Below are 27700 nucleotides of genomic sequence, written 5' to 3' on the forward strand. Positions count from 1 at the left end.
ACGTTACCTAAGTTTGCCTTGTTTTTAACCAGAATCACTTTGCAGTAGAGATTGAAGGCCACAGCTACCATATACTGACCAGGTTCAGCAATCACTCTTACTCCAGAAGACGGTGGAAAACATTCATCAAGAGTTTCTCTTATTGCTGCAGCGATCTATAAAAATAAACTAGATGTTTGTAAAACTTCTCTGTAAATTTGAAATTACATTGTTCTAAATACGTTGATTCATTATGTCTAACAAAGACATCTTCACTCCAATCTTCGAGACTTCGTCAAACACCCACCTAGCTGTTTTTATTGTTTCTACATAACATTTAGGATTCTTGTATATTAAACCTACATAAAACCTATGTAAAAATTACACAAAATAATGTAGCTGTTAGAAAATTAAAATATTAATTAATATTTTTATAAACTATCAAAATGAAACTTGTATTGTGGAATTTTCGACCTAATATATATACTTATATACAATCAACGTGTTAATTATATACTATAATTCCAATTGCAAAAAAAAGACAAAACATAAAATGTATCTGAGAACAGCTGGTATGAGCATTAACACTTGTATTGACAAGTAGAGAACAACGTTTCTACCTTCTCAGGTCATCTTCTGATTTACAGGAGAGTTTGTTTTGTTTTTGAATTTCGCACAAAGTTACTCGAGGGTTATCTGTGCTAGCCGTCCCTAATTTAGCAGTGTAAGACTAGAGGGAGGGCAGCTAGTCATCACCACCCACCGCCAACTCTTGGGCTACTCTTTTACCAACGAATAACAGGAGAGAGCTTGCACCTGACATTGTTGAGCACGTCTTAGGGACGAAAGTATAAACGGGTACGAGATTGTAGGGGGCGCTGTAGTTGGATATTAGGTATAAAGGTGTTTCTTTATATTGGTTTAATATTGTTGTATAAGTAGGGCTTCTTGATTTTTTGTTTGTTTATACGTTTCCCTACTTAGTATCTGGGTGTTTTCTATGATTATGTTTTGTTTATTTGATTTCCAATACTTAAAGTACAGCCCACGCCACACTACAGGGGAGTAGAGAAGCTAAAGCCTATGAGCGCTCTCGGAGATCCCCGTGGTTTAACTTCTGTGGATCTCATACCGAAATTCCTGACCAATATTATTGTTGTTATAACAACCTGACTTGTAGACGAAAGACAGAAGACATGCGAACCGTCGTCTTCTACATTTGTATTTCTACAACAGGTTCTTGTCGTCTATTCAACTTAGTTTTTTTTAAGAATAATCTGCTTAAACAACCTATCAATGAATAAATCGTTTTTTTTCACCAGAACTATATGTATGATTTCCAGTAATGACTAAGTACGATGTTGTACTTACGATATTCCTTCAACAACCAAATTGAGGTCACGTGCCTTCTGTACCAGATGACAAGCTTCCCTAGGGCTACAACCATACCTATTTCCAAACGGAAATGCAAGAGATTCCAAAAGAGGATGAATCCTTACAATTAATCTGGAATTATATATCAAGGCAACGTTTTTAGGTTTCAATTTCTTTTTTACAATGAAATTTAAATTCAATACTATATAGGGTTTATATAGTGATTTTATAAGTTATGTAATATTTATTAACGCTAATACTTAATCTTATCTTCAGTTAAAGCTAAATTATTACAGGTAAAATAATTACATATTTCCTCATTTCAAATTACTCTCTAAAATATATAAATAATTTCTTAACTTTTATGCTCACAGCTATTTTGATTCCTACATAAAAAAATTTCCTCACAAATATGACGTCATAATGGGTATCCACGTTTTACGGAAAAAAAATCAGTTTTTTTTCACTTTTGTGTGTGCGTGCGTGTGTGCATTTCTCAACCAAACTAATCTTAAAGCAGAAACATCGGTTTTATTTACTCAATTTTTGGTTTTTTCCAACTTTCTTAAGGGAATTCTTCTAATTATCGTATGAATTGATGAAGGACAGCTAACTCGTGTACAAATTGGAAAGTTTTTGCGAGTACATTTGTCCCCTGCTGGTACAGCAATAAGTGAACGGATTTACAAAGCTAAAATCAGCGGTTGGATTATCCTCGGTGAATTCTCCTGTCGGTCTAAAATATGGGCTGTTAGCGCACAAAGCTCTCGTTTTGGGTCGCGCAACTACCAGAAACATGAAACAAACAAACATATCCGTTCATATTCAAAGGTTTGTAAGGTATAAGTATTACTCTCGTGAAATATTCTAGAAAAAAAAATGTTGGAAAATTAAACACACCTGGCCTCCGAATCACACTCATGAAATATCAGCAATTCTTCCACAGAGTCGAACGTCATCAAGTGAACGCCCACGGACGCAGCAAACTTTATGTGCGTTCGGAATTTCACAGTGTTTGCAAAAAGAATCTCAGATGGATTGATTCCTGTTCAATTTCACGCTGAAAAATAGTGGAAAAATCTAATCCAATCGTCACTCTCTTATCAATGGTGAGAATTTAAAGACGAAAGTAAATTTTGGTTTAATTACCGTTAAATATTACACTGAGTTCTAGGTAAACTGTACAGAGTAAGATAAAAGCATAAGAGAGAACGAGATTGTTTATAATGTATTGAAAAGTATGTACATTTATATACACTTTCTATATAATTGTCATCTTTAACCACTATACGCCTGACAATTCAATGGTTACTGAATGTTAGATAAACCCGATTGTTTTGATTTAAATTTAATGTAGAGATAAATAGTTTATATAAGGTGCAGTTGTCATCTTTAATCGTTGTTCTAAACTTCTGTCGGGATATAAGAATATGTCGAAAAATCATTGTTTAAATCAAGTTCTACATTGCGTGATAATGAGTTTAATGATAAAGGTGTTCTAGTGTCTATTTTCAAAGTGAACTTATCACAGCCTGTATTGTAATTATACGTTACGAAAGATAAATTGTCTTGTTAATTGTGGTCTAAAGTTACTGAGCTTTGAAAACGACAAAATAATTAAAAGCTAAGGACAATCAATAGCGTATAGGACATGTGTATATACGTTTGATTTGATTTTACTGCATTATTTTAAAAGAAGTGAACCGTGGTGCTGTTTATTAGTCGTTGAAACTTCTAGCCATCAAGACACAGATAACTACTGTTTTGTGCTTAACAATTAAATTGCTACGAAACATTCATAAACAAGAAGTCAATTTCCATCTAATTAAAACTACTTTTTACTCATCTTCCCCACACACATTTTATTATTTTTATTACAAGACAGATTAAGATAAATCAGTTTTTTGTTATACATAGAGACTCGCGTGATTTGCGTAAAAGTAACGCGCAAACAAAAAGAATATTATTAGATAGCTTCAATCAGTATTCTGTATACTTAGGAAACTATAATTGTGATTAGCGTGTATTAATGAGAAAATAACAGAATTTGATCAGGAACATTTATAAATTTTGAACATTACAAATCGTTCAACTTCAGTGAATAACTTCGGACGCTATTGTTTCTGCAAGAACATTAAATATTCTGCGATAAGAAGTGAACTTCTAATCAATGTGAGACGACCAAAGAAAGGTGCTGTTGGTTTATGCGAGGTACAACAATAAACTCAAAATTAATTTTCTCTTCAAGGACTTGGACAAAATATAAAAAAAATTAAATCCAGACGGGAAATAAAACTTAGTGTTGTGTGTAAGTTTGTAAAACTCTTGTAAACACACCATCATTTGCAATAACTGATTGTAATAACCGTTATTATAAAATGTATTATTTTAAGGCTCGTAATCTGAGGGTAGCGGGTTCGCATCCCGGTCGCGCCAAACATGGTCGCCATTTCAGCCGTGGGGGCGTTATAATGTGACGGTCAATCCCACTATTCGTTGGTAAAAGAGTAGCCCAAGAGTTGGCAGTGGGTGGTGATGACTAGCTACCTTCCCTCTAGTCTTACACTGCTAAATAAGGGATGGCTAGCACAGATAGCCCTCGAGCAGCTTTGTGCGAAATTCCAAAACAAACAAACGTATTGTTTTTATGTTTGTACATTAAAATATATTTATGTTAAAGAAAGAAAACTGTGTATCAATTTTGTTGGCAAATAACGTAAGTTTGATACATAATAATCGTTAATTAACTAATAAATTGAAATTCAAGTTTCCGATTATTTGAAATAGTATTACGTTAAAATACGTAATAAAATAAATCGGAGAATCGTAACAGTGTTTTATCTCTTAGTGCAAAACCATGAAGAGTTTCTCAACATTGAGGAACATCACGTTATAATTAACACAGTACTTTAATTCTTAGTTAAACCTAAACAGTTTCATTCGTTGATGAAAAATACATTAAGGAAGAAAATTTCACTTTGGTTTGTTTAAGAGATTTGAGTGATTAGTTTTTGCCTTTTATCACATGATTAAAAAGATTGTATAGTAATTTCGGCAGGTCATCTTTTGGCAAATTGTCAATTTTTATTTACAACAGCGTACGCGGAACCTTCGAACCTACTTACTTTTCTTCAGAGAGTCTCAATACAAACAATGACACGATATAATACAAACTTAGGCGTCAAAGTAAAATTACGTTATGGTATTTAAGCCTATATAAATGCGTATATGGCGTTTTAACAGCTCCCAGTAAAGCTTATATCTTACAGTCAAGTAACTGGTCTAAAGTAGTCTACGATATTAACGTTCTTACAAACAACTTTGACATTGGTTTTTCTGATAACACTGCAGATAATTTTTAAAAGAGAGAAGACATATCATTTTATGAAGGAAAGAAACTGTGTCTGTAGCTTATAGGACTATCTACAGACAGACAGTATATCACAAGAAAAAACTGTGTCTGTAGCCTGTGAGATTATCTACAGACACTCAGTCTCTCACAAGAGGAAACTGAGTGTGTAGCCTGAAGGACAATCTCTGGACATGCAATATACCAAATGGGAAAACAGAATCTGTAGCCTGCAGGATTATCTACAAGCAGGAAGTCTATTAAAACATTGGGAGCTGTAGTGAAAATGGGTGGAAATATTACATCATGTGTAGCATATAACATTAACATAACATTGATATAACATTAATATAACATTGATATAATTTTAATATAACATTAATATAACATTGATATAATTTTAATATAACATTAATATAATATTGATATGCTTGATTCCTCAACAATATGTCAATATCGTTCAATTAGAGGGTGATCTACTGCTTAAACTCCATAGTAGAAATTTAATGAATGGTCAACAGGTACTTGCACAATCCCTGATGAATGGTCAACATATAATTGCAGAATCCTTGATGAATGGCCAACAGATACTTGCAGAATCCTTGATGAATGGTAAACAGAAACTTGTGACAACTCATATAAGAGTTTATAGACGGCTCTACTGAATCAACAATAGGTCATGCTATGAAACTGATGAAAGTTTCTCTCATAGAAAGAAATTAGGTGGAATTTAATTATAATCAACACACATTTGTAAAGGCTAAACGGTATTGATATTTTACAATAATATAATTTGGCAGAATTTAACACCAACCAGGGTGCCAAATAAATTTGTGTAACGGGCATATTTTATAAAAATATGTGAAAGATCAGCAGTATTTCCAAACAAACCTAATGTTTGCTTTATTTATTTATTATTTGTATTATTACATAACACAGGAGCCATAGCTTATACAATATCGAGACGAATATGTTTTGATCGTTGACAACGTTGGAAGTTTTATCTAAAGAAGATATGACAAATTTTCGTAAAATTCCAGTGACATGGTTTGCTTATTTTGTTTTAGAATTTCGCGTAGAAGCTGCACTATCTGTCCTTAATTTAACAGTGTAACACTGGAGGTAAGGCAGCTAGTCATCACCATGGATCGCCATCTCTTGGGCTTTTCTTTTACCAACGAATAGTAAGATTGGCCGTCACAATATAACGCCCCCACAGCTGGAAGGGCCTGCATGTTTGGTGTGACGGGCACCTTAACCATCTGGTCACGCCAAGCGTATCAGTAATACAAGTAAGGTTAGATTTGGTAATCGTGCACAAAGGAAATGATCTTTTCCAGAAGCATTTTGTTATGTGCATTACTGACATTAAATTATGTAACGAAATTTAGTTTCTAATGTGTTCTGTCTTATTCTTTCAAAATTGATTAGATTTTTGTTCAGCACCAGAAAAGATTCAGGCCATCCTCAACAACAAATGTTGTTTTTATAACTTTATACAGCTTATTAGGATTCATTTTATTATACTTTTTGAAATAATCACATGTAGTTAAGTTACAATCGTAGAATTAAACAAAATCATCTTCATAAACTTTAAAGTTACTAAGAAAACTATAATATCATGAACATTAGACACTGTTCATGGATCCAGTGATTATCATATGATTATCGTACATTCAATAAATACAATAAGTATATATTGTTATCACAATAAATATAAAGATATTTTTATCACATCAAGAACGCAAACTCTACAAACAAATGTAAGCCATAACTGAACCCTTTTTATCTTAACCCTTGTCTCAGTGCTAAAAATAAATAAATATAAACGTATATAACATGTTTTTCAGATTTATCGCAGAAAAGAAAAAACACTGCAGTAAGAAATGTTTAGAAATATTACACATTATTATAACACACGTCCTTACTGTATTTCAAATACCATTTCATTTTCTTCACGTTTACTTCATAAAACGGTTATGACGAAGTTTGTTCTACAACTGGCAAAAGTTCATTGTTTCTATAAAAACTCTATTCTTACATTGTTTCTCCAGCTGGTGCCTAAAGAACATACAAGTTGATTAAAAGGTGCACGTGCATACAACATCTATATATAAAATAGTGAATTTATACATTTTTTACACATCAAGTGCGAAACTCAATTTGTAGCTATAAAATCCATACAAGAACAACAATCGATGAATTAAACCAGTTTATCAAGCTAAAATCAAACTGAGCTCAATACCGACATTTCTTTCCAAAGTTTCTCTAATCATCTGATTGGTAGAGGTATGAATAAACCTATCGTAAATATCGGTTTAAGCAACTTTCATACTGGAAACATCTTGCAAAATTAGAGACAGCTAGCGCAGATACCCTTCATGTAGCTTTACGCGAAATTAGAAAACAAACAAACAAAACAAATCGACACAACTAATGACACCAGTTTTTAGGTTATCTGTCGACTGTGAGCTCACCACAGCTCTGGAACACACTTTCCATTACAAAGTATTCATCGTAAGACTTTCTTATCCAAAGAGCAACATTGCTCCTTGTATACTTTCCATTACCCATCTGTTGCAGTACAACCATTGTATGACAGTTTGATTTTCAATTGTTTAATTGAATGTAAATTCACAATAATTCCATCGCGACATTACTGTTACGTCTTCATATGGAAAAGCAAAAACCTATTTCATTGTCAGCTCTTTGATGTATGAGATGAGATAATGGATATACAATGGAAGGAGATTGTGTTCAGTTTGTGTGGCTTTTCCAGACAGAAATCCTTTTTAATGATCTCTCTTATTGTCATCATTAACTCGCGAACAGGTTTTGTCACTGACGTATGCGTTCATGAATTCTCATCTATTAAGTGACATGACTTGTTGCTAGTCTATTTCTTGGTGGTTCTGCTGTTCCAAGTTGACCCATTATTAATCGTTTTACAATTTCATTCAGTAAAAAAAATTTCATCTTGAAATTTGTTTCCAATTCTGCCAAAATAATTTCAATATGAGGTTTGTCTGATAGAGTTTCTAATGAGTAATAACACGAAACTGGCATAGTGTGCCCCACTCTGGGTATTGATGGCGCACAAGGAAAGTATGAAAGGCCTCACGCATTAATTTACTCTAATCTTGCATAAAGGAATTTCAAACGCCGCTGCTATTGAGAATTCCCTCTTATTTTCACTAAACGGTACCCTTTTAAATAAATTAAACATTATAGTTCGTATGAATAATATATACGAACATTTTAAATTTTGAATCGTTTTGATGGAATGAGTTTCCTGTACACTACGTCCCACCAAATATTTAAAGAATATTAACTGTGTGTTTTGAATTTTGCGTAAAGCAACACGAGGGCTATCTGCGCTAGCCTTCTCTAATTTAGCAGTGTGGGTCAAGAGGGAAGGCAGCTAGTCATCACCACCCACCGCCAACTCTTGAGTTACTCTTCTACCAGCGAATAGTGGGATTGTCCGCGACATTATAGTACCCCACGGCTGATAGGGCTACACATTTGGTGTGACCGGGGTTCGAATCTGCTACCCTCGGATTACGAGTCGAAGGCCTTAACCACCTGGCTATGCAGGGTAGAAAATATTAACGCTGATTTAAGTAAATTAAAACAGGTTTTTACTTCATCAGTTAAAAAACAAGATTGATGAAGTGTAATTTGTTTATAATTCAACAACAACAATTATTAAGCAACTGGCCATTTTATTGAATAAATTACTTAATATTTTACTTGACAAAATAATAAAAAATAATCAAACCATTTTAGAATATCTGAGAAATTGAGAACAAATAAATATTCAAACATTTGAGTTCACACATTCTACAACACAATTCCATTAAACGATTTAATCTTTGTTTCAAATTCATTATTACAACAGTTCTGTAATAATACAGAACAGTTCTGTTCTTTTTATTAAACCGGAAGAAAAATATTACCTCTAAAACATAAAAGACATATTAACACTCTGTATTTACAATAATTATATATTTTTCAATAACCAGGTTTTTAAACAAGTAATAAAAGTTCCAATGGGAGCTAACTATTCTACGTGTATAGCAAATGTGTATCTTCACTTTCAGGAGAAGAGATTCATTGAAAACTACATAAACCCAGACATTTTATTTTAACTCACAGACATATTATGATTTAATTAGTATAAATAATATTGAAATTAATATTATTATTATCGCTATTTATCCAGTAGAATTAGGAATTAAAAATACTTCATTATCTAATACACATTATTTAGATTTAGAAATTAGAATAATTGATAAGAATATCAATGTAAATATTTTTTATTAAAAATATTTTACCTTTTTAATATATGGTTAACCACTTTTTTTAATGGTAACATACCATACCTTTTTGTTATAAACATTACAACTTCGCAATTATTCAGATATTGTAACATTTGCAATAAAGTAGAATATTTTGTTAATAATGTTGAAATAATGATAACAATTTAATAGTTAATGGATTTAATAAAGAAACTTTAAATATAATTATTAAACTATTCTGTAACAAATATTGAGAATGTATTAAATAATTATAAAGAAGTGAAAATTAGAGAAATTTTACTAAACATTTCTAATAACTATTTTTAGTTGTGAATCAGGTGATTTAGCAACATGGCACTATTTTATGCGGATGTACACCTACTGCGTATAAAGACTTATTCAGAGCATAATAGTTACAGAAGACGTAATGAGTGGTGGTTGGGTGTTATACTAGATAATTTAGATAACTGGATGGAGCCCTTCATACTATTATAATTATTTTACTGGGCTACCAATTAGTGCCTTTCTACCATAAAGGGGGCTGGTATGCTAATTTTAAGAGGTAAGTTTAGTTAACTTAATTACCACCAAATGGTAGTTCTTATTTTTATTTCTCAATTTTTTTCTTTTTCTTATTTACTTTATTTTGAAGAGCAGTCACTTTCCCACAACTGGTTGCAAGCAGACAAGGTTGATACAGATGTGGGACGTTGTGAGCTTGAATACCCACATCTCGCTCTCCTAGTTTATATTTCTGTATTTATAATATTAATTTCTATTACTATTCCTTTATTTTATTTTATTTATTTATGTAAGACTGGCGAATGGAGGTTAAAACTGATAGACGGTGTATCCCCACCTAGGATACATTTTATATTCTATATTATATCTTGTACCCAGGGATCCTTTAAATTGGCGCAGCGTATTTTAATTTTTACTTTATTTTTGATTTGACTTGTTTTTCGTCATAACAAACTTGTGTGTGTATGTATATATATATATACATGGAAGATGATCACTTCTTTCATTTTTTCAATGAAATATGAATAATACGATTACTTACTGTAAGCACAAACAGTTGAAATTTCTGCTAGTACATTCTAATGGAGTTTAGGTTTACATGAAATTGAGTGACCTTACCTCATTTCACTTAATTTCATCTTCCATACAGCTAAGTAAAGAGGACTGTTAACATAACGCTACATCAGTGTTTCTTGTAATGACTAACTCCTATTAATTTATGATGCTTATATAGTTAATTGTCAGGAAACTTTGTGTTACATTTGAAATTGTTACTAAGAAAACAGTTACCCAACTGGAAAATAAATTATTAAAATATGAAAAAACGTAATTGAACAGAACTTCTAGCTTATTTTAAGTTTTCAGATATATCAAACCAAAAGAAAAATATCCTATACTAAACGGTTCTTACCTGGTTTTACTACTGATGATGTACTTAATCAGAGGTGGATTAAAACCGTTGAAACGTTTCGAAAAAGAAACACTATAGGCACCCATGCCCTCAAAACATATCCATTCTCCTTCTTTATATCTGGTAAGAGGACCTGATCAAATATGATATCCCTCGGATCACAAGTTGGGCCTAAAACTCGGGTTAATCGCTGGTGTTTTTGATTGGAGTTCTGCGTGATATAAATTTGATTAGTTTCTACGAGTTCTGGGCTGACATTATATTTTTTACTGTCGCTTACTTTATAATAATTGCTACGAGTTTGATATTGTTATAAGAATCTATTTTGAAATTGTTTCTAAAATAGTAATGAAATTAAAACTAAATAATTTGAAATGCAAAAACAACAATGTTGTTGCTCGACAACATCCAGTAATAAAAAAATAATAATTTTCATTAATTAACAATATATTTGGAAATTCAAACAACAAATGCACAAACAAAACTAAACGAAGCAAACACGATGAATTAAAATTAAAGGCAGTTTACAGTATTAATTATAGACTAATTTTTCTAATAGGGTTAAAACAAGTAAGAGTCTGTATCAGTATTGGTTCTATATATATATCAGGACATCCTATAAGTAATATTCCAAAATTTAATACAGAATGTACATCGTCATTTCTCTCTTTGTAGAAGGCTTTAATGACTAAAATATGTAGTAGGATGTGTATAAAAATGATCAGTCATGTAAAAGAAACTAACCGAACTCCACTTTTTCAGATCATTAATCAAATAAACCCTTATGAAGATTGATCCGTCTGAGGAGCACATCAGGCATATAATACTTTATGAGTTTAAAAAGACTGTGCTGTAACAATTGAAGAACTAGCACAGAAGCTTAATTCAACCCCTTCAACAATTCACCGTCATCTGCAACATCTTGGAAAGGCGTCAAAACTTTTAAAAATGGGTCCTCATGATTTGATAGAAGCCAACCTTAGCGTAAGAGTGGACATTTGCACTTTTTTTAGGTAACTCACCTAAATTGGATAGGTTAATGACGAGAGATAAAAATGGATATATTATAAAAGTGTCAAGCGCCGCATACAAAAATTCATTGCAGGTAAACTGGCTAAAGTACAGCCCACAATGGACCACCACCCAAGGAAACTCTTGTTATGCGTTTGGTGGGATGTTGGTGTGATCCACTTTGAGTTGCTTCCACTCACTGTAACGATTACATCAGACTTCTATTTCCAAAAGGTAGAGCGCTTGAATGTTGCACTCGAAGAAAAAAGGTCTACTTTGATCAATAGCATAAACATTGTGTTACACCAAGATAATACAACAAGAATTGCACCTGCAAAGATTCAAGAACTAGTCGGGGAAAACTTCGACATTCTCCTTATTCTTCAGACTTTTTCCCATCTGACTGTTAGCTATTCCAAAGTTTACAGAACTATGCTGATGGAAAAGAGCTTGGAACATAAGAAGATGTCAAAACTACTCTATCTACATTCTTTTTCTCCAAACCCCATGAATTTTATAGAAGTGACATTTAGAAGCTTGTGAATCATTGGCAGGAAGTAATTAATATTGAACATACATTATTGATTAAATAACAGTAAAAGCGTGTGAAATTGTTTTTTTTTTGTGAACCTAAAATTGGACATTACTTAAGAGATTACCTGGTAGATTACATTGAATTTTATTTCTGAATATCGCACAAAGGCACACGTGGGCTATATATGCTAGCCTGCTTTAATTGAGCAGTGTAACACGAGGAAGGCAACTAGTTATTACTGTCCATCGCTAACTCTCAGGTTATTCTTTTAACAACAAATAGTAGGATTGACCGTCACATTATAACACGCCCACGGCTAAAATAGTGAGCATATTTGGAGTGAAGAAGATTCGAACCCGTGATCCGTAGTGTTTTTGAATTTTATGTGTCTCTAACTTAGCAGTGTCAGGTTAGAAGGAAGGCAGATAGGCGCTACCACCCACGAACTCTGGAACTACTCTTAACAACGATTAAGGGGATGGGCTGAAAGGGCAAGTCCGTTAGGTGTGACGGAGAGTCTTTAACGTAACTCTTAGATTACGAGTCAATGGCCCTAACCATCTTACCACGGTGGGCTTACCAGTGAAATAAAGTAAGATTAGATTTAGTATTCGTGCTTAAACGTTATGGCTTTTTACGGAGACTTTTCGCTATATACAGCATCGTAATAAAATGGATTGGTAGTTCATGCAAACAAAGAAATTAAAAATCCGTGCTATTATTAGTCGTCTAATTTTATGTTTTTGTGTTGAAGCTGACGTGCATAAAGTTATTGTAACAAATAACTTTTTGTTCACATTATGGTCTTTTGTCCGGCTCATCGGTGTGGATTCCTGTACGTGGTGAGGGGATCTCCCAGGGGAGGTTCTGTTTTGTCTGGCTACCTTCTCTGGGATCTAAACATTCACCAACGTGTGTGCCATGCGTAGCGACCCGTGAAGGGGAGGAGAGAAACGTGGTGGTTGAGGGGTCCAACCCTAACACACCACTTTGTCCTTGAATTCCTGTAGACGGATGGCCTTTGGGTGGCCCTCCTTGGGTCAATCGGCTGGTCTACTTGGGCTAGAGTCAACGAAGTACCAGTGTTGGAAGTTCTCAACGGGTGTTGTGTACATTATGCACGATGCTGGTGTTTGGGTATAGTGCTCACGAAACCCTGGCGTTGCTGCATTGTCCTTGCATGACATTGTAGTGCGTCCCCTCGTATGGCTCCCTTTGGATCCTCCTTTAAAAATTTTAAATAAAATAGTGAAAAAACAGTCAATAGGTAAACGACCACGTCTAGAAGACTCTGAGCAGCAATCTTCAACATCTGTAAGTAACGCACGTACCCCATTTTTTTTACATTACATTCTCTTTCAGAAAAACCTTTAGTGAAAATGTCCCCTTTTTATCCAGAAGGGACTAGAGGGTCTTGTTGGCTCTCCAAAGTCAGTAAATAAGCTTCGATCTGGAGACATATTAGTTGAAACATCCACAACCCAACACAGTGAACTGCTGTTGAATTCAACGGCAATTGGGGATATACCTGTTGCGGTTACACCTTGTGCTACTTTGAATTCATCACCAGGAGTTATTGTTGAGAGGGATTTGAAGAACATCCCAGAGTCGGAGTTTCTTGCTGGTCTCTCCACTCAAGGAGTTTCTGCAGTGAGGCGCATCTCCACTCGCTAAGATGGAGTTACACTGCCAACAAATACCCTTGTTTTGACATTTACATCATCACGTGCACCTGCCACCATCGAGGCAGGTTATCTAATTTGCAGGTTACGGCCATACATTCCAAACCCTCTCCGATGTTTCCAATGTCAGAGGTTCGGCCACTCAAAGACATCATATCGTGGTTCCCTGACACGTGCTCGTTGTGGTGGCAAGAACCACGATGCCTATGAATGTGACATGGATTCACATTGCGTCAACTGCAATGGTTCTTACCCTTCCGACTTTCGTTCTTGCCCAAAATAGTTGGAGGAAAAAGAGGTGCAGCGTTTGAAAACGACTCATAACATTAGTTATCCTGAGGCTCGGAAATTGCTGCCCGCCACTCCATCGCGGACATATGTTGCAGCACTTTGTTCCACAACTACAGTGGGAGTGCAGACAGATCTCTCTGCGCCTCCAAGAGATTCGTTTTCAAACAAATGAAAAGCCTTTTGACCTCCATGGTTAAAAAGGTTGATGAATTGACTTCCACACCCATCTCTGTTCCTCCCATACATTCCAGGCCCGGCATGGCCAAGCGCGTTAAGGCGTGCGACTCGTAATCCGAGGGTGGCGGTTCGCGCCCGCGTCGCGCCAAACATGCTCGCCCTCCCAGCCGTGGGGGCGTTATAATGTGACGGTCAATCCCACTATTCGTTAGTAAAAGAGTAGCCCAAGAGTTGGCAGTGGGTGGTGATGACTAGCTGCCTTCCCTCTGGTCTTACACTGCTAAATTATGGACGTTTAACGCAGATAGCCCTCGAGTAGCTTTGTGCGAAATTCCACAAACAAACAAACAAACAAAACCCATACATTCCAACAAACCTCAAGATCCACATCCTTCAGTTTCAAATACAGGCATTTCTTCTGATACATCATTTTCTCCCACCCCAAGAGGCAAAACAATTATTCGTTTGCGTCCTCAGTCACTGGAATCCCCTTTCAATAACAAAGACCTGCCCAATCGACCCAGGGCAGGATCCATGGAGGTTGATAGACCTCTTCCGACTAAGGACAGTAAGGAAAAAACACGTGGTCGTAAACAGAATGGTTCTCCAGCCACTTCGCCTACCCGTCATTAAACATGGCCACCTTGATACGATGGAACTGTCGAGGTTTACGTTCTAATCTGGATGATATCAAAACACTGATTGCTTCCTACCATCCTGTATGTCTTTCCTTACAAGAAACATTTCTAAAACCTGCTGATACAGTCACCATTCGGCAGTTTTTTCTGTACAGAAATGACAGGCTGTGTGATGGACGAGTACATGGAGGGGTGGCACTGTTAGTTGATCAGCATGTGCCCACCCTATCTTTGTCACTCAACACACCCTTGGAGGCCTTAGCCATCCGTGTTTCTTTGGGTCATACCATTACTGTTTGTTCTCTCTACCTGTCCCCTGGAGAGGCATATGATCAATCAGACCTTGATGCTCTCGTTGAACAGTTGCCGTCTCCCTTTCTACTCTTGGTGGACTTTAATGGACATCATCCCCTCTGGGGAAGTGCTGTTATTGATGGGAGGGGTCGCTCTGTAGAGCGTATGCTCTTTGATCACAACCTTTTCTCTTTTCCATACTGGTTCTTCCACTTATTTTCATGCACCGAGCCAGTCCTTTACCGCTATTAATCTCTCAGTTTGCACCCCTTCATTATTCTCCCATTTTTCATGGAGGGTTTACAATAATCCACTAGACAGTGATCATTTTCCTATACTTTTGAGAGAGACTGGCCGTGGTCGATGCCACCCTACCCGTGTGTCCCAGTGGAAGCTGGATCAGGCAGACTGGTCCACTTTCACTGCTCTCGCAGAACTTGATCGTGCCATCGTGAATCAGCCAAAAATAGACGACTGTGTGACTGTATTATACAAGCAGCTGCTCAGTGTATTCCTAAAACCTCGACACGTTTTCCACGATATCGTCGTCCGTGGTGGAATCCTACTTGCCACTTAGCACGGGCTAAAAACGGGCCTGGGATACTTTTCGTAGATATCCCACACTTTCGAACCGCGTCGCTTTCCAACGGGCCTGTGCACATGCTAGGTGGGTAAGACGTCAAAGCCAGAAGGAATTTTGGATTAAGTTCACAACTAGCATATCTTCTACCACCAGTTCCAAGGTCATATGGGACAGGATTCGATAGGTCAGTGGGCACTACAATTCTGTCCCCCTCTCGATCTTGCTTTCTGATGGTCAGGAGGTGACTGATGTCCGGAGCATTGCTGATACTCTAGGTGAAAGCTTTTGCCGGGTATCTAGCACTTCTGCTTGTTCCTCCAACTTCTTGGCCATCCTTTCGAACTGACTGTCTCTTTGACTATAATTGTCCTTTTACACTGGTGGAACTGAAAATGGCTCTTCATCGGTCTGGCAGTACATCTGTTGGACACGATGATGTACACTATGACATGCTGCACCATCTATCTCCTGCTTCTCTCGATGTCCTTCTAATTGTCTTTAACCAGATCTGGCAGGAGAATGTTTATCCTGATGCCAGGCGCCAGGCTATTATTTTACCTTTCTCTAAGCCAGGGAAAGATCCCAAGATTCCTTCAAACTACCATCCAATTGCTTTGATGAGCTGTCTCTGTAAGACCTTTGAAAGGATGGTTAATGCTCGTCTTGTTTGGTTCCTTGAATCAAACAACCTCCTCTCGCCCACCCAGTGTGGATTCCGACGACAGCACTCCACCACAGACCACCTAATTTGACTTAAAACATCAATCAGAGAAGCCTTTCTCAAATGCCAACATCTTGTGTCAATATTCTTTGACATGAAAAGGCTTATGACACAACATGGAGGTATGGCGTTTTGCAAGACCTCCATACATATGAGTTACGTGGCCATTTACCCATGTTAATTAAAAGTTTTTTAATGGACAGGAGATTCCAAGTTCGTGTGGATTCGACACTTTCCCGTTCTTTTGTACAGGAACTTGGAGTCCCTCAGGGCTGTTTTGAGTGTCTCACTTTTCAGTATAAAGATAAATGCCATAACTGAACAACTCCTCTTACTATTGCGAATGGGCTATATGTCAACAACTTTCACATCTCGTGTCAGTCGTCGAACATGAGATATTTTGAGCGGCAACTACAAACTGCCCTCAATCGTGAACTGAAGTGGACTGTGACGAACGGCTTTAATTTTTCTCTCTCAAAACCGTTTGCATGCACTTTTGCCGCCAACGGGGTATTCACCCTGATCCTGAAATTCATATCGGTGAAGGTCTGCTGCCAGTGGTCCCTGAGACCAAGTTCTTGGGGTTTATCTTTGCCGTAAGCTGACCTTTATACCATATTTAAAGCAGCTACGGGCCAAATGCACAAGAGTACTGAACATCCTCCGTGTCATCTCTACTGCCAGTTGGGGAGCAGATCGATGTTCTATGTTAAAGGTATATCGTGCTCTTATTCGATCAAAACTCGACAATGGATCAATGGTCTGTGGCTCTGCAAGATCCTCGGCTTTAAAGATGCTGGACCTCATTCATCACCAAGGACTTCGACTCTGCACTGGGGCTTTTCGCACCTCTTCAGTTCAAAGCTTATACGTTGAATCTCATGAACCTTCTCTGCACCTTCACCCTTTGCAACTATCTTTACTATATTCTTTGAAACTTCATTCCTTACCAAAGCATCCCACCTGGGGATGTGTTTTCCTTCCTCTGCGGATCGTACTTTTTCAGAACAGACGATCTGCCATTGCTCCTTTTGGCCTTCGCATCCAGGCACAGTTGGATGAATTGGGTCTGTCCTTGGATAACATTGCAGAATCCACAAGTCAGCCCATACCACCATGGCTTATAACAGACCCGAAATGTGACCTTTCTTTCAGTCATCTGAAAAAGGCAGATACTCCAGATTGGAATTACTGTCTTTTATTTAATGAACATCATTAAATCATTAAATCAAACAATCATTCCATTCCAATTTATACAGATGGTACCAAATCAAATAATTCAGTGTGCTCTGTCATGGTTTCCTGCGGTTCTGTGGTTGCGCGCAGAATCCTCTCTATAGCTTCTGTGTTCACTGCTGAACTGTACGCCATATCTCTTGCCCTGGATCATATTGAAGCTGAGCAGTACACCAACTGCACTATTTATAGTGACTCGCTTAGTTCTCTACTAGCCTTGAAATCGCTACACGTTGGTTTACACCCTGTTCTTGCTGATATTCAAAACCGACTGGCCCATATCTCATTAACTGCTACTTCTATCCAGTTTTTCTGGATACCAGACCATGTTGGTATTCGTGGGAACGAGCTTGCAGACACGGCAGCTAAATCTATCTGCTCTGGCACTATCACCACTGTGTCGATTCCATACATGGACTATGGTCCTGCATTCAAGGCTCGGTTTCGTGCCAGCTGGCAGTCCACTTGGAGTGAGCAACGTGACAACAAGCTTTTTCAAATAAAACCCTATATTGGGCTTTGGCCATCTAGCTTCCATCAGGTTTGGAAGGAGGAAGTTGTTCTAACTAGACTTCGCATTGGTCACAGTTTTTTAACTCATCGTTTTCTTTTATCTAGAACTGTTGCACCAGTGTGTAGTTTGTGTAGCACTCAAATTACTGAAAGCCACATTTTACTTTCCTACCATCGTTACGACTCTCAACGACGGCACTATTTTAAACATGTTCTGTTCCAGGGTTTGTCTGTGACATTGGACAGTGTTATTGGTGATGATAACACTGTCCAACTTGATAAAGTTTTTAGGTTTTTAATGACCATTGAACTTTTTGATGCGTTTTAAAACGCTGCTGTTTGAACTATCCGTTTGAACTACCCGTTAGTATCCGGAGACTTTTCCTTGTCTGAAGTACCATGATAATATGGATTAAGAGTTCTTGTAAATAAGGGAATTAGAGATCCAGGCTATTACTAGTCGTGATCCGGCGTTGTCTTGTGGTTAAGGCATCGTAATCTGATGGTCGAGGGTTCGAATCTCCGTCATATTCAACATGTGTGCCCCTTCTGTCTTGGGGGGTGTTATGATGTTACGGTCAATCCCACTATTCGTTGGTAAAAGAGTAGCTCAGGAGTTGGCGGTTAATGGTGATGATTAGCTGCCTTCCCTCTTGCCTTACACTGTTAAATTAGGGAAGGCTAGCGCAGATAGTCCTCGTGCAGCTTTGACCGAAATTCAAAACAAACTAAACCAAATTACTTGTCTAATTTCATGTTTCTGTCTTGAAACTGACATGCAGAAAGTTATTGTAATAAAGAGCTGTTTGTTTAAAGTTTAGCACAAAACTACACGATGGCCCATCTGTTCTTTGCCCACAACTGGTATCTAAATCTGATTTTTTTAGCGTTATAGGTTTGCAAACGTACCTCTGTGCCACTTGAAGGCAATATAAACAATACAAATGAAGAAGAAATTGGCGAACCGAAGCATTCACTTCCCATTAAGGTTAAAACAAAATTTTATTTTTTCATTAACGTATATTAATTCTATTCTCTGACTCAATCGATAATTGTTTATCTCTAGGTTTCATTTGTTTTGCACGTTTTATAGGGAAGCTATACAACGATCTAGGCTAGCTACATTAGTTACAATTATCGTCAATAGGTGATGCATAAAAGTAATAATTCTGATTTCCGAACGTTACAATTTATAAAACGATAGCTCCGAACTTATCTAATTAATTATCTTTGATTAACTTGTTTAAAATTCGTTTATAACTATTATTTGTAGTATGTTATTACTCGTTGTAGAAAAATTGTATTTTAATATTTATATAGTGTTAGGTTTTTGACTTACCACTAGAGGAAGAATCTTGATATCTTGGTGATGGTAAACATTGCACGAAAACGTTCCATGTTTACTATCAGTAATGTGAACATCAGTTTCAGAAGAACAGACTTCACCTTCTGCTAATGTAGCTGAAAAATAATTATAACTGTAAGATGTTAGTAAAATGTCAATAAATTAAAATTACACACATCGTATGTGGTTTTGATGTTATAGGGTTTACTAAATTTCTATATGCATTGTAGAAGGTATTGTACGAGTCACCATTACCAAAGTTGTATGTTTTTTACCACTCTTAAAGAATGTTTTACGTGAGACCATTGTTTATAAAATCGAAACATTGCTAACGAGACAATCCTTTATTTGTCGCTTCTAAAGATGACAATTGGTGGGAATTTAGGGCTACCACTTGACTTGAAACTTTCAGTATTGTGGTTAGATAGCCCATTATTTTTTGTTATTAACGGGGTTCTATTGCTATTGTTACAAGATATACATAAAACTAAACTAATATCGTTAGAACAAAAAAAATCTAAGACTATCATCAGACTCGATTTCTTTGGCTTTTGGTAACGTTTCAGTAACTCCAATCTTCTCGGAATGATGTTAGTATAAGAAATATTTGTGGTAAGATAAAAGAACTGTGTAAATCTTTTATTTATGGTTACTTAGTGTGTTCGGACTATATGTAATCCCCTGTTACACATAGTCGTAGAGTACAAATCAATGTACCTGGAGAGAAGGCAACAGGAAAGGAAAAACTCTGGTTAGTTTCATTCTGTTCAAAGAGTCAAACAAAGGTTTCGTGGTTGCAAATACTATTGACTGGTTAGGTAATTAGAAGATATAGAACAATCAATGACTTCCAAGAAATTTGTTGCACATTTCATGTTATACTGCCAAACAAAAGCCTTTATGTGTATTACACAAATATATTGAAACGTTAAACTTCTTAAAATCAGAACTATTACGGTTTTATTTTATTTCAGATTTTAACCGTACTGTACCAGACGAAAGAAAAGTAGAGCATTTTCGCGGCAACAAAGAACTCGTTGATAATATATACGAGTTGCTTTTCGGTATAAAATGATACAAGTGACTTGAGTGACATTAGAGACATCATCTGAAACTGTCAGGTTTAACAATAAAATTTTCCTTGTACTTTAACGTGTTTTCTAAACCGATTACTATAGTTTCCATCTATTAACGTTACCTGAGTTTGCCTTGTTTTTCACCAGAATCACTTTGCAGTAGAGATTGAAGGCCACAGCTACCATATACTGACCAGGTTCAGCAATCACTCTTATTCCAGAAGACGGTGGAAAACATTCATCAAGAGTTTCTCTTATTGCTGCAGCGATCTATAGAAATAAACTAGATGTTTGTAAAACTTCTCTGTAAGTTTGAAATTATATTGTTCTAAGTACGTTGATTCACTATTTCGTATAGGAAGCTGCCTGTTAGCTCTAATGTATAGAATGTTTCTTGTTTTTCTTCTGAGAGTTACAGACCACCTGGTAGATAAGGAGAACAACAATTAGTTATTAACAGCAACATACTTCTTCGTTAAGTAACACGTTAAAATGTGAGTATTTATATAGTTATATACTCAACCAATTTTCGTTGTTAGGCTTAACACTTAGTTATATAGTGATAAACAGAATACAGTCACATACCTCTCTGAAACAATTAAGGCTATCTCTGGAGCCGGGATATCCACCACCAATGTCTAACAAAGACATCTTCACTCCAATCTTCGAGACTTCGTCAAACACCCACCTAGCTGCTTTTATTGTTTCTACATAACATTTAGGATTCTTGCATATGAAACCTACATGAAACCTATGTAAAAATTACACAAAATAATGTAGCTGTTAGAAAATTAAAATATTAATAAATATTTTTATAAACTATCAAGATGCATCTTGTATTGTGGAATTTTCGACCTAATATATATACTTATATACAATCAACGTGTTAATTATATACTATAATTCCAATTGCAAAAAAAAAGACAAAACAAAAAATGTATCTGAGAACAGCTGGTATGAGCATTAACACTTGTATTGACAAGTAGAGAACAACGTTTCTACCGTCTCAGGTCATCTTCTGATTAACAGGAGAGTTTGTTTTGTTTTTGAATTTCGCACAAAGCTACTCGAGGGTTATCTGTACTAGCTGTTCATAATTTAGCAGTGTAAGACTAGAGGGAAGACAGCTAGTCATCACCACCCACCGCCAACTCTTGGTAAAACTCTTTTACCAACGAATAATAGGAGAGAGTTTCACCTGACATTGCCGAGCACGTCTTAGGGACGAAAGTATAAACGGGTACGAGATTGTAGGGGGCGTTACAGTTAGATATTAGGTTACTAATTATTATAGGTATAAAGGTGTTCCTTTATGTTGGTTCAATTTTGTTGTATAACTAGGGCTTCTTGATTTTGCGTATGTTTATATGTTTCCCCACTTAGTATCTGGGTATTTGCTATGGTTATGTTGTGTTTTTTGATTTGCAATACTTAAAGTACAGCCCACGCCACACTACAGGGGAGTAGAGAAGCTAAAGCCTATGAGCGCTCTCGGAGATCCCCGTGGTTTAACTTCTGTGGATCTCATACCGAAATTCCTGACCAATATTATTGTTGTTATTACAACCTTACTTGTAGACGAAAGACAGAAGACATGCGAAACGTCGTCCTTTACATTTGTATTTCTACAACAGGTTCTTGTCGTCTATTCAACTTAGTTTTTTTAAGAATAATCTGCTTAAACAACCTATCAATGAATAAATCGTTTTTTTCACCAGAACTATATGTATGATTTCCAGTAATGACTAAGTACGATGTTGTACTTACGATATTCCTTCAACAACCAAATTGAGGTCACGTGCCTTCTGTACCAGATGACAAGCTTCCCTAGGGCTACAACCATACCTATTTCCAAACGGAATTGCAACAGATTCCAAAAGAGGCTGAATCCTTACAATTAATCTGGAATTATATATCAAAGGCAACGTTTATAGGTTTCAGTTTATTTTTTACAATGAAATTTAAATTCAATACTATATAGGGTTTATATAGTGATTTTATAAGTTATGTAATATTTATTAACGCTAATACTTAATCTTATCTTCAGTTAAAGCTAAATTATTACAGGTAAAATAATTACATATTTCCTCATTTCAAATTACTCTTTAAAATATATAAATAATTTCTTAACCTTTATGCTCACAGCTATTTTGATTCCTACATAAAAATATTTCCTTACAAGTATGACGTCATAATGGGTATCCACGTTGTACGGAAATATTTAGTTTATTTTCACATTTGTGTTTGTGAAGTTCTCAACCAAACTAATCTTAAAGCAGAAACATCGGTTTTATTGACTCAATTTTGGTTCTTCCAACTCTCTTAAGGAAATTCTTCTAATTATTGTATGAATTGATGAAGGACAGATAACTCGTGTACAAATTGGAAAATTTTTGTGTGTACTTTTGTCCCCTGCTTGTACAACGGTAAGTGAACGGATTTACAACGCTAAAATTAGCGGTTCGATTATCCTAGGTGAATTCTCCTATCGGTCTAAAATATGGGCTGTTAGCGCACAAAGCTCTCGTTTAGGGTTGTGCAACAACCAGAAACATGAAATAAACAAACATATCCGTTCATATTCCAAGCTTTGTAAGATATAAGTATTACTCCCGTGAAATATTCTAGAAAAAAAAATGTTGGAAAATTAAACACACCTGGCCTCCGAATCACACTCATGAATTTTCAGCAATTCTTCCACAGAGTCGAATGTCATCAAGTGAACGCCCACTGACGCAGCAAACTTTATGTGCGTTCGGAATTTCACAGTGTTTGCAAAAAGAATCTTAGATGGATTGATTCCAATTTCCAACAACTGTTCAATTTCACGCTGAAAAATAGTGGAAAAATCTAATCCAATCGTCACTCTCTTATCAATGGTGAGAATTTAAAGACGAAAGTAAATTTTGGTTTAATTACCGTTAAATATTACACTGAGTTCTAGGTAAACTGTACAGAGTAAGATAAAAGCATAAGAGAGAACGAGATTGTTTATTCTGTATTGAAAAGTATGTACGTTTATTTACACTTTCTATATAATTGTCATCTTGAACTATTATACACCTGACAATCCAATGGTTATTGAATGTTAGATATACCCAATTGTTTTGGTTTAAATTTAATCTAAAGATAAATAGCTTATATAAGGTGCAGTTTTCATGTTTAATCGTTGTTCTAAACGTCTGTCGGGATATAAGAACATGTCGAAAAATCATTGTTTAAATAAAGTTCTACATTGCGTGATAATGAGTTTAATGATAAAGGTGTTCTGGTGTCTGTTTTCAAAGTGAACTTATCACAGCCTGTATTGTAATAATACGTTACGAAAGATAAATTGTCTTGTTAATTGTGGTCTAAAGTTACTGAGCTTTGAAAACGACAGAATAATTAAAAGCTAAGGACAATCAATAGTGTATAGGACATGTGTATATACGTTTGATTTGTTTTTACTGCATTATTTTAAAAGAAGTGAACTGTGGTGTTATTTATTAGTCGTTGAAACTTCTAGCCATCAAGACACAGATAACTACTATAAGAATCCAGCCTTACAAAACTTGACACAGTGTTACAGACATAAAGATTAATCGAAAAACAGCAAAAAAAAAGGATTACTGGTTTTCCATATACGCGGTATCTGTGGATGAATAAACTACCCTATTCGATCACATAAACAATATACAAGTATAGACACGCAGTAAGTGTTTTAACCACAATCTGTGTTAGTTATTTAAGTCTCGCATCCCTAACTATAATTCTTCACTTTTTGTTCAAAGTCGTTTTCTGTTATGACGCATTTTTGCATCTCATAAACAAGATAACATCTTTTCATAAACTTATGTTAGCTGTTTGGACATAGAATGGATTGTGGTTAGAGCACTGGATTCACAACCGGCGGGTCGAAGGATCCACTGCTATCATTGAACATGCTTGCTTTTTAAGACTTTATAATACGAGGGTCAATCCGATATTAAACACTTGTATTTATCATCCAAATGTAAAATTCTTAACGCAGGTAAATAGCCTACCATACTCGCAGTATCGAAACCGGAACCTAAAGTAGCCAGCATTCTTTGAAGAACAACGTCATCGCAGCACTTCATAGCTGTAATGGAAACAAATACCTAACGTGTGAGTTCGAGAAGAGGAAAACAAACGAATAACAATTTAAAATATTCTTATTAAACTGAGATATCTGTGATAACACTAGTAGCTTAGAGGGAAATCTGAGGGTTTAAACGTTGACGTTCACGTTTCGATACTAGCGTTGGGCACATCACAAATATCCCGTTAACAAGTTTTATGCTTAACAATTAAATTGCTACGACACATTCATAACAAGAAATCAATTTCCATCTAATTAAAACTACTTTTTAGCCCTTATCCCCACACACACTTTATTATTTTTATAACAAGACAGATTAAGATGAATCAGTTACTGGTTATACGTCTTTATAATACAGAGAAAGGTCATATGATCATTAAATAGACACGACAAATAACTTAATCTACTAAACGTTTGCTAAAAATTGGCTATGGTATAATACAATATACAAGTTAGAATTAAAAAGACTTACCAAAGAATACTTCAACACGAGGAAGGAGATGACGCCACATATTGAACCTATTTAATGTTTCATCTAAGTTTGCGATTAGCAATGGTTCTTCACTTTCTTTCCTAAAGAAAACCAGAGAACAAAGCTGAATTTTGCTAGCCTACACGAACTTTAATAGAAGCTAGACACGTGTATGTGGTTTATATATTTTACCTTTCAAACTAGTTAATAAAGTTAGGTATTCTTTGAACTTCTAAAAAAATAAAATAAAACAAGACAAACAAAATAAAATACTTTAATTGTAACAAAAATTATTAAAATGCACAAGGTGGTAAAGTTATGTAATGACCACTTGAAACCTACAGATTAGGAAGTTACTCTTTCCTTCACTTGCATTACGAATGAAAGGCATGTGGACGTCAACGGTGCCTCCGCCAGTACAGCGGTATGTCTACGGATTTACAACGCTTATATCAGGTGTTCGATTCCCCTCGGTGGGCTCAGCAGATAGCCCGATGTGGCTTTGTTATAAGAAAACACACACCGTCAACGGACACACTCATATTCTCTCTCTTAAACTGAATATGATCTCGAAAGGTCAAAACGTTCTTCTCTCCTTATCAAAAACAGTGTTATTACCCATACCAGCCTTTTTCAGATACATCAAGAATGAGGCTACTTAGATTTTTAGTGACCTTACAGGTTTAAACTACTTAAAGTTCAAGTGAACCTAGAGGTTGAAGCTACTTAACTTTCTACATGAAACTAATCTTATGTTTTATTCCTCTCTTATCACTGAGAGACCAGAAAAAAGTTTGATCAACAATAAGTCTTGATCAGTATTTACTTAACTTAAACCTAACTCTATTTATTGATTTAAGTTCTTTATATTCAGATATTGGTTTAATCTCTAAATGTTTTAAGGTTCTTAAACATTGGGTTGAATATTACGTTTGAAATACCTGAAACTTAATACAATGGTTAAAATTATTTCTGTATGTACTACAGCTAAAATACTATTATTTATGGACGGTAAGTACATTTTACCTTCAGGCCAGTTCGAAAGATCTCAGAAATTCAATTATGGTAAGATATGAAATTTGAAATAAGAAAAAGTTAGTCCCCACCTGTATTACATCATTATTGAAACATTATGTTTAGTTGAATTAGAATATACATAACTGAGGGTTTCTTACTTTATCTTCTGTAATTTTACAAGCTAGTTCGTTAGTGGTCATGTCCAAGTAGATTTCTTCAGATGGCGAGTTTGAAGTTGTGAACTCCATGTTTCTACGCAACAGGTTCTTCGATTGAAAGCTCTATATTTACGTAGAGAGAGAGAGAACAATAAAAATACAGTGTAATGAGCTAAGAAAAGCTAATTCTGGACAACAGCAGCTAAAATTGGTTAGCAAAAAACAGTCCCCACTTGTTAGCGAAAGTAACTTTGGGTATTGTGTTTTATTGTGTTAAGTTATTCTAAACGTATTAAACTATAAAACTAGGGTTAAGACAAGGGAGTGTTTTACATACAATTTATCGTTCGGGAAGACAGCTTACAGAAAATATCTAAATTAAGTCTTATAACCTGATATAAAGATTTCTTCATTGGTCGTTATGTTCAAACACACAATATGGTATAAATGTTGATGCATGGGATTTAACACACTGACTAACATATCAAACTTCAGTCTCAAGTGTTAAATAAAAACTGCTTTTATTTGTTAAAAAACAAAACAAACTCGGGTATTTCTACTGAAAAGCAATTCAAACTGGAACCTAATTTACATAAAACTCTAAACAAAACTTGAGGTCATTTCTTCTTGGTAAAATGGTTTGGAAGTTGTTGCTGTTTCTAAAGCGTCATAACAAACATTTTGAAGGTGTTTAAGATTGTGTCAGGTTATTCAATTCAACCCTTTGTGTCCTAACGAGTTATTAGCCTAAAGTTTCAAACGTTTACATGATTCCATCCTTCCAGAACTTACTGACCAAGAATGAAACATTAAATAGACCAGTATACTTAATTAGTAGAAGACTTTGAAATAATATTATGTACTACTTGTGGTCTTGTCGCCAGATCCGACATATGAATAATAAAATAATAAGAATAATTTTCCTTATTATTTTCGATTTTCATGTTTAATTAAGGCCTTACCTGAATGTCCAAGTAACGAGGATGGAAATCACGTTAAACCTCTCTACTATACGACTAGAAATTAGTGATTTGACTATTCTCATAAGCAAGTACTTATCATGAAACTTGAGAACCACACACCGATTGGCTGCAAAAGACAAAGGAAAGGGAAATTTGACACCAGGAAGTTTCATGACGTCATGGTATCACGAACTAGCTTCAGAGAACGTGTTGCTAGGGTCGTAAAATGTGACGAATATGGTTTCTGAAAAGCAGTTGCGTAAACAGTTCTATTATTATGTGTTCATAAACGTTTGATTGTGATTTGAGACCGTTTTGAATTGAGCACAAAGTAACACAATGGGCTATCTGTGGTTTCCCGTCCACGGGTATCGAAACCCGTTTTTAACGATATTATTCCTCAGACATGCCGATATGCCACTGGTCCTATAAACGTTTGAAGATAACACAAA

General features: G+C 35.6%; 1 protein-coding gene and 1 long non-coding RNA gene across 2 annotated transcripts in view; both read right to left on the reverse strand.

Annotated features, from left to right (window-relative positions):
• The window catches only part of LOC143236165 (uncharacterized), a 53869-nt gene extending 26511 nt beyond the window's left edge, over positions 1-27358 (reverse strand). The window contains exon 1 of the long non-coding RNA XR_013019504.1: positions 27249-27358. This is a non-coding gene — a long non-coding RNA (uncharacterized LOC143236165). The remainder of the gene's footprint in view (positions 1-27248) is intronic.
• LOC143236166 (ornithine decarboxylase-like) lies at positions 11795-26376 on the reverse strand. Its single transcript, XM_076474449.1, has 8 exons — positions 26287-26376; positions 24563-24658; positions 23195-23367; positions 22305-22439; positions 21123-21288; positions 20660-20807; positions 19456-19577; positions 11795-11881 (listed from the first exon to the last, which is right to left on the reverse strand). The coding sequence occupies exons 1-8, from the start codon at positions 26374-26376 to the stop codon at positions 11795-11797; spliced, it is 1017 nt and encodes a 338-aa protein (XP_076330564.1).
• Positions 27359-27700: the final 342 nt, after the last annotated feature.

Source organism: Tachypleus tridentatus, chromosome 13 (genome assembly GCF_004210375.1).
Source record: "Tachypleus tridentatus isolate NWPU-2018 chromosome 13, ASM421037v1, whole genome shotgun sequence".
NCBI classification, from domain to species: Eukaryota; Metazoa; Arthropoda; class Merostomata; order Xiphosura; family Limulidae; genus Tachypleus; species Tachypleus tridentatus.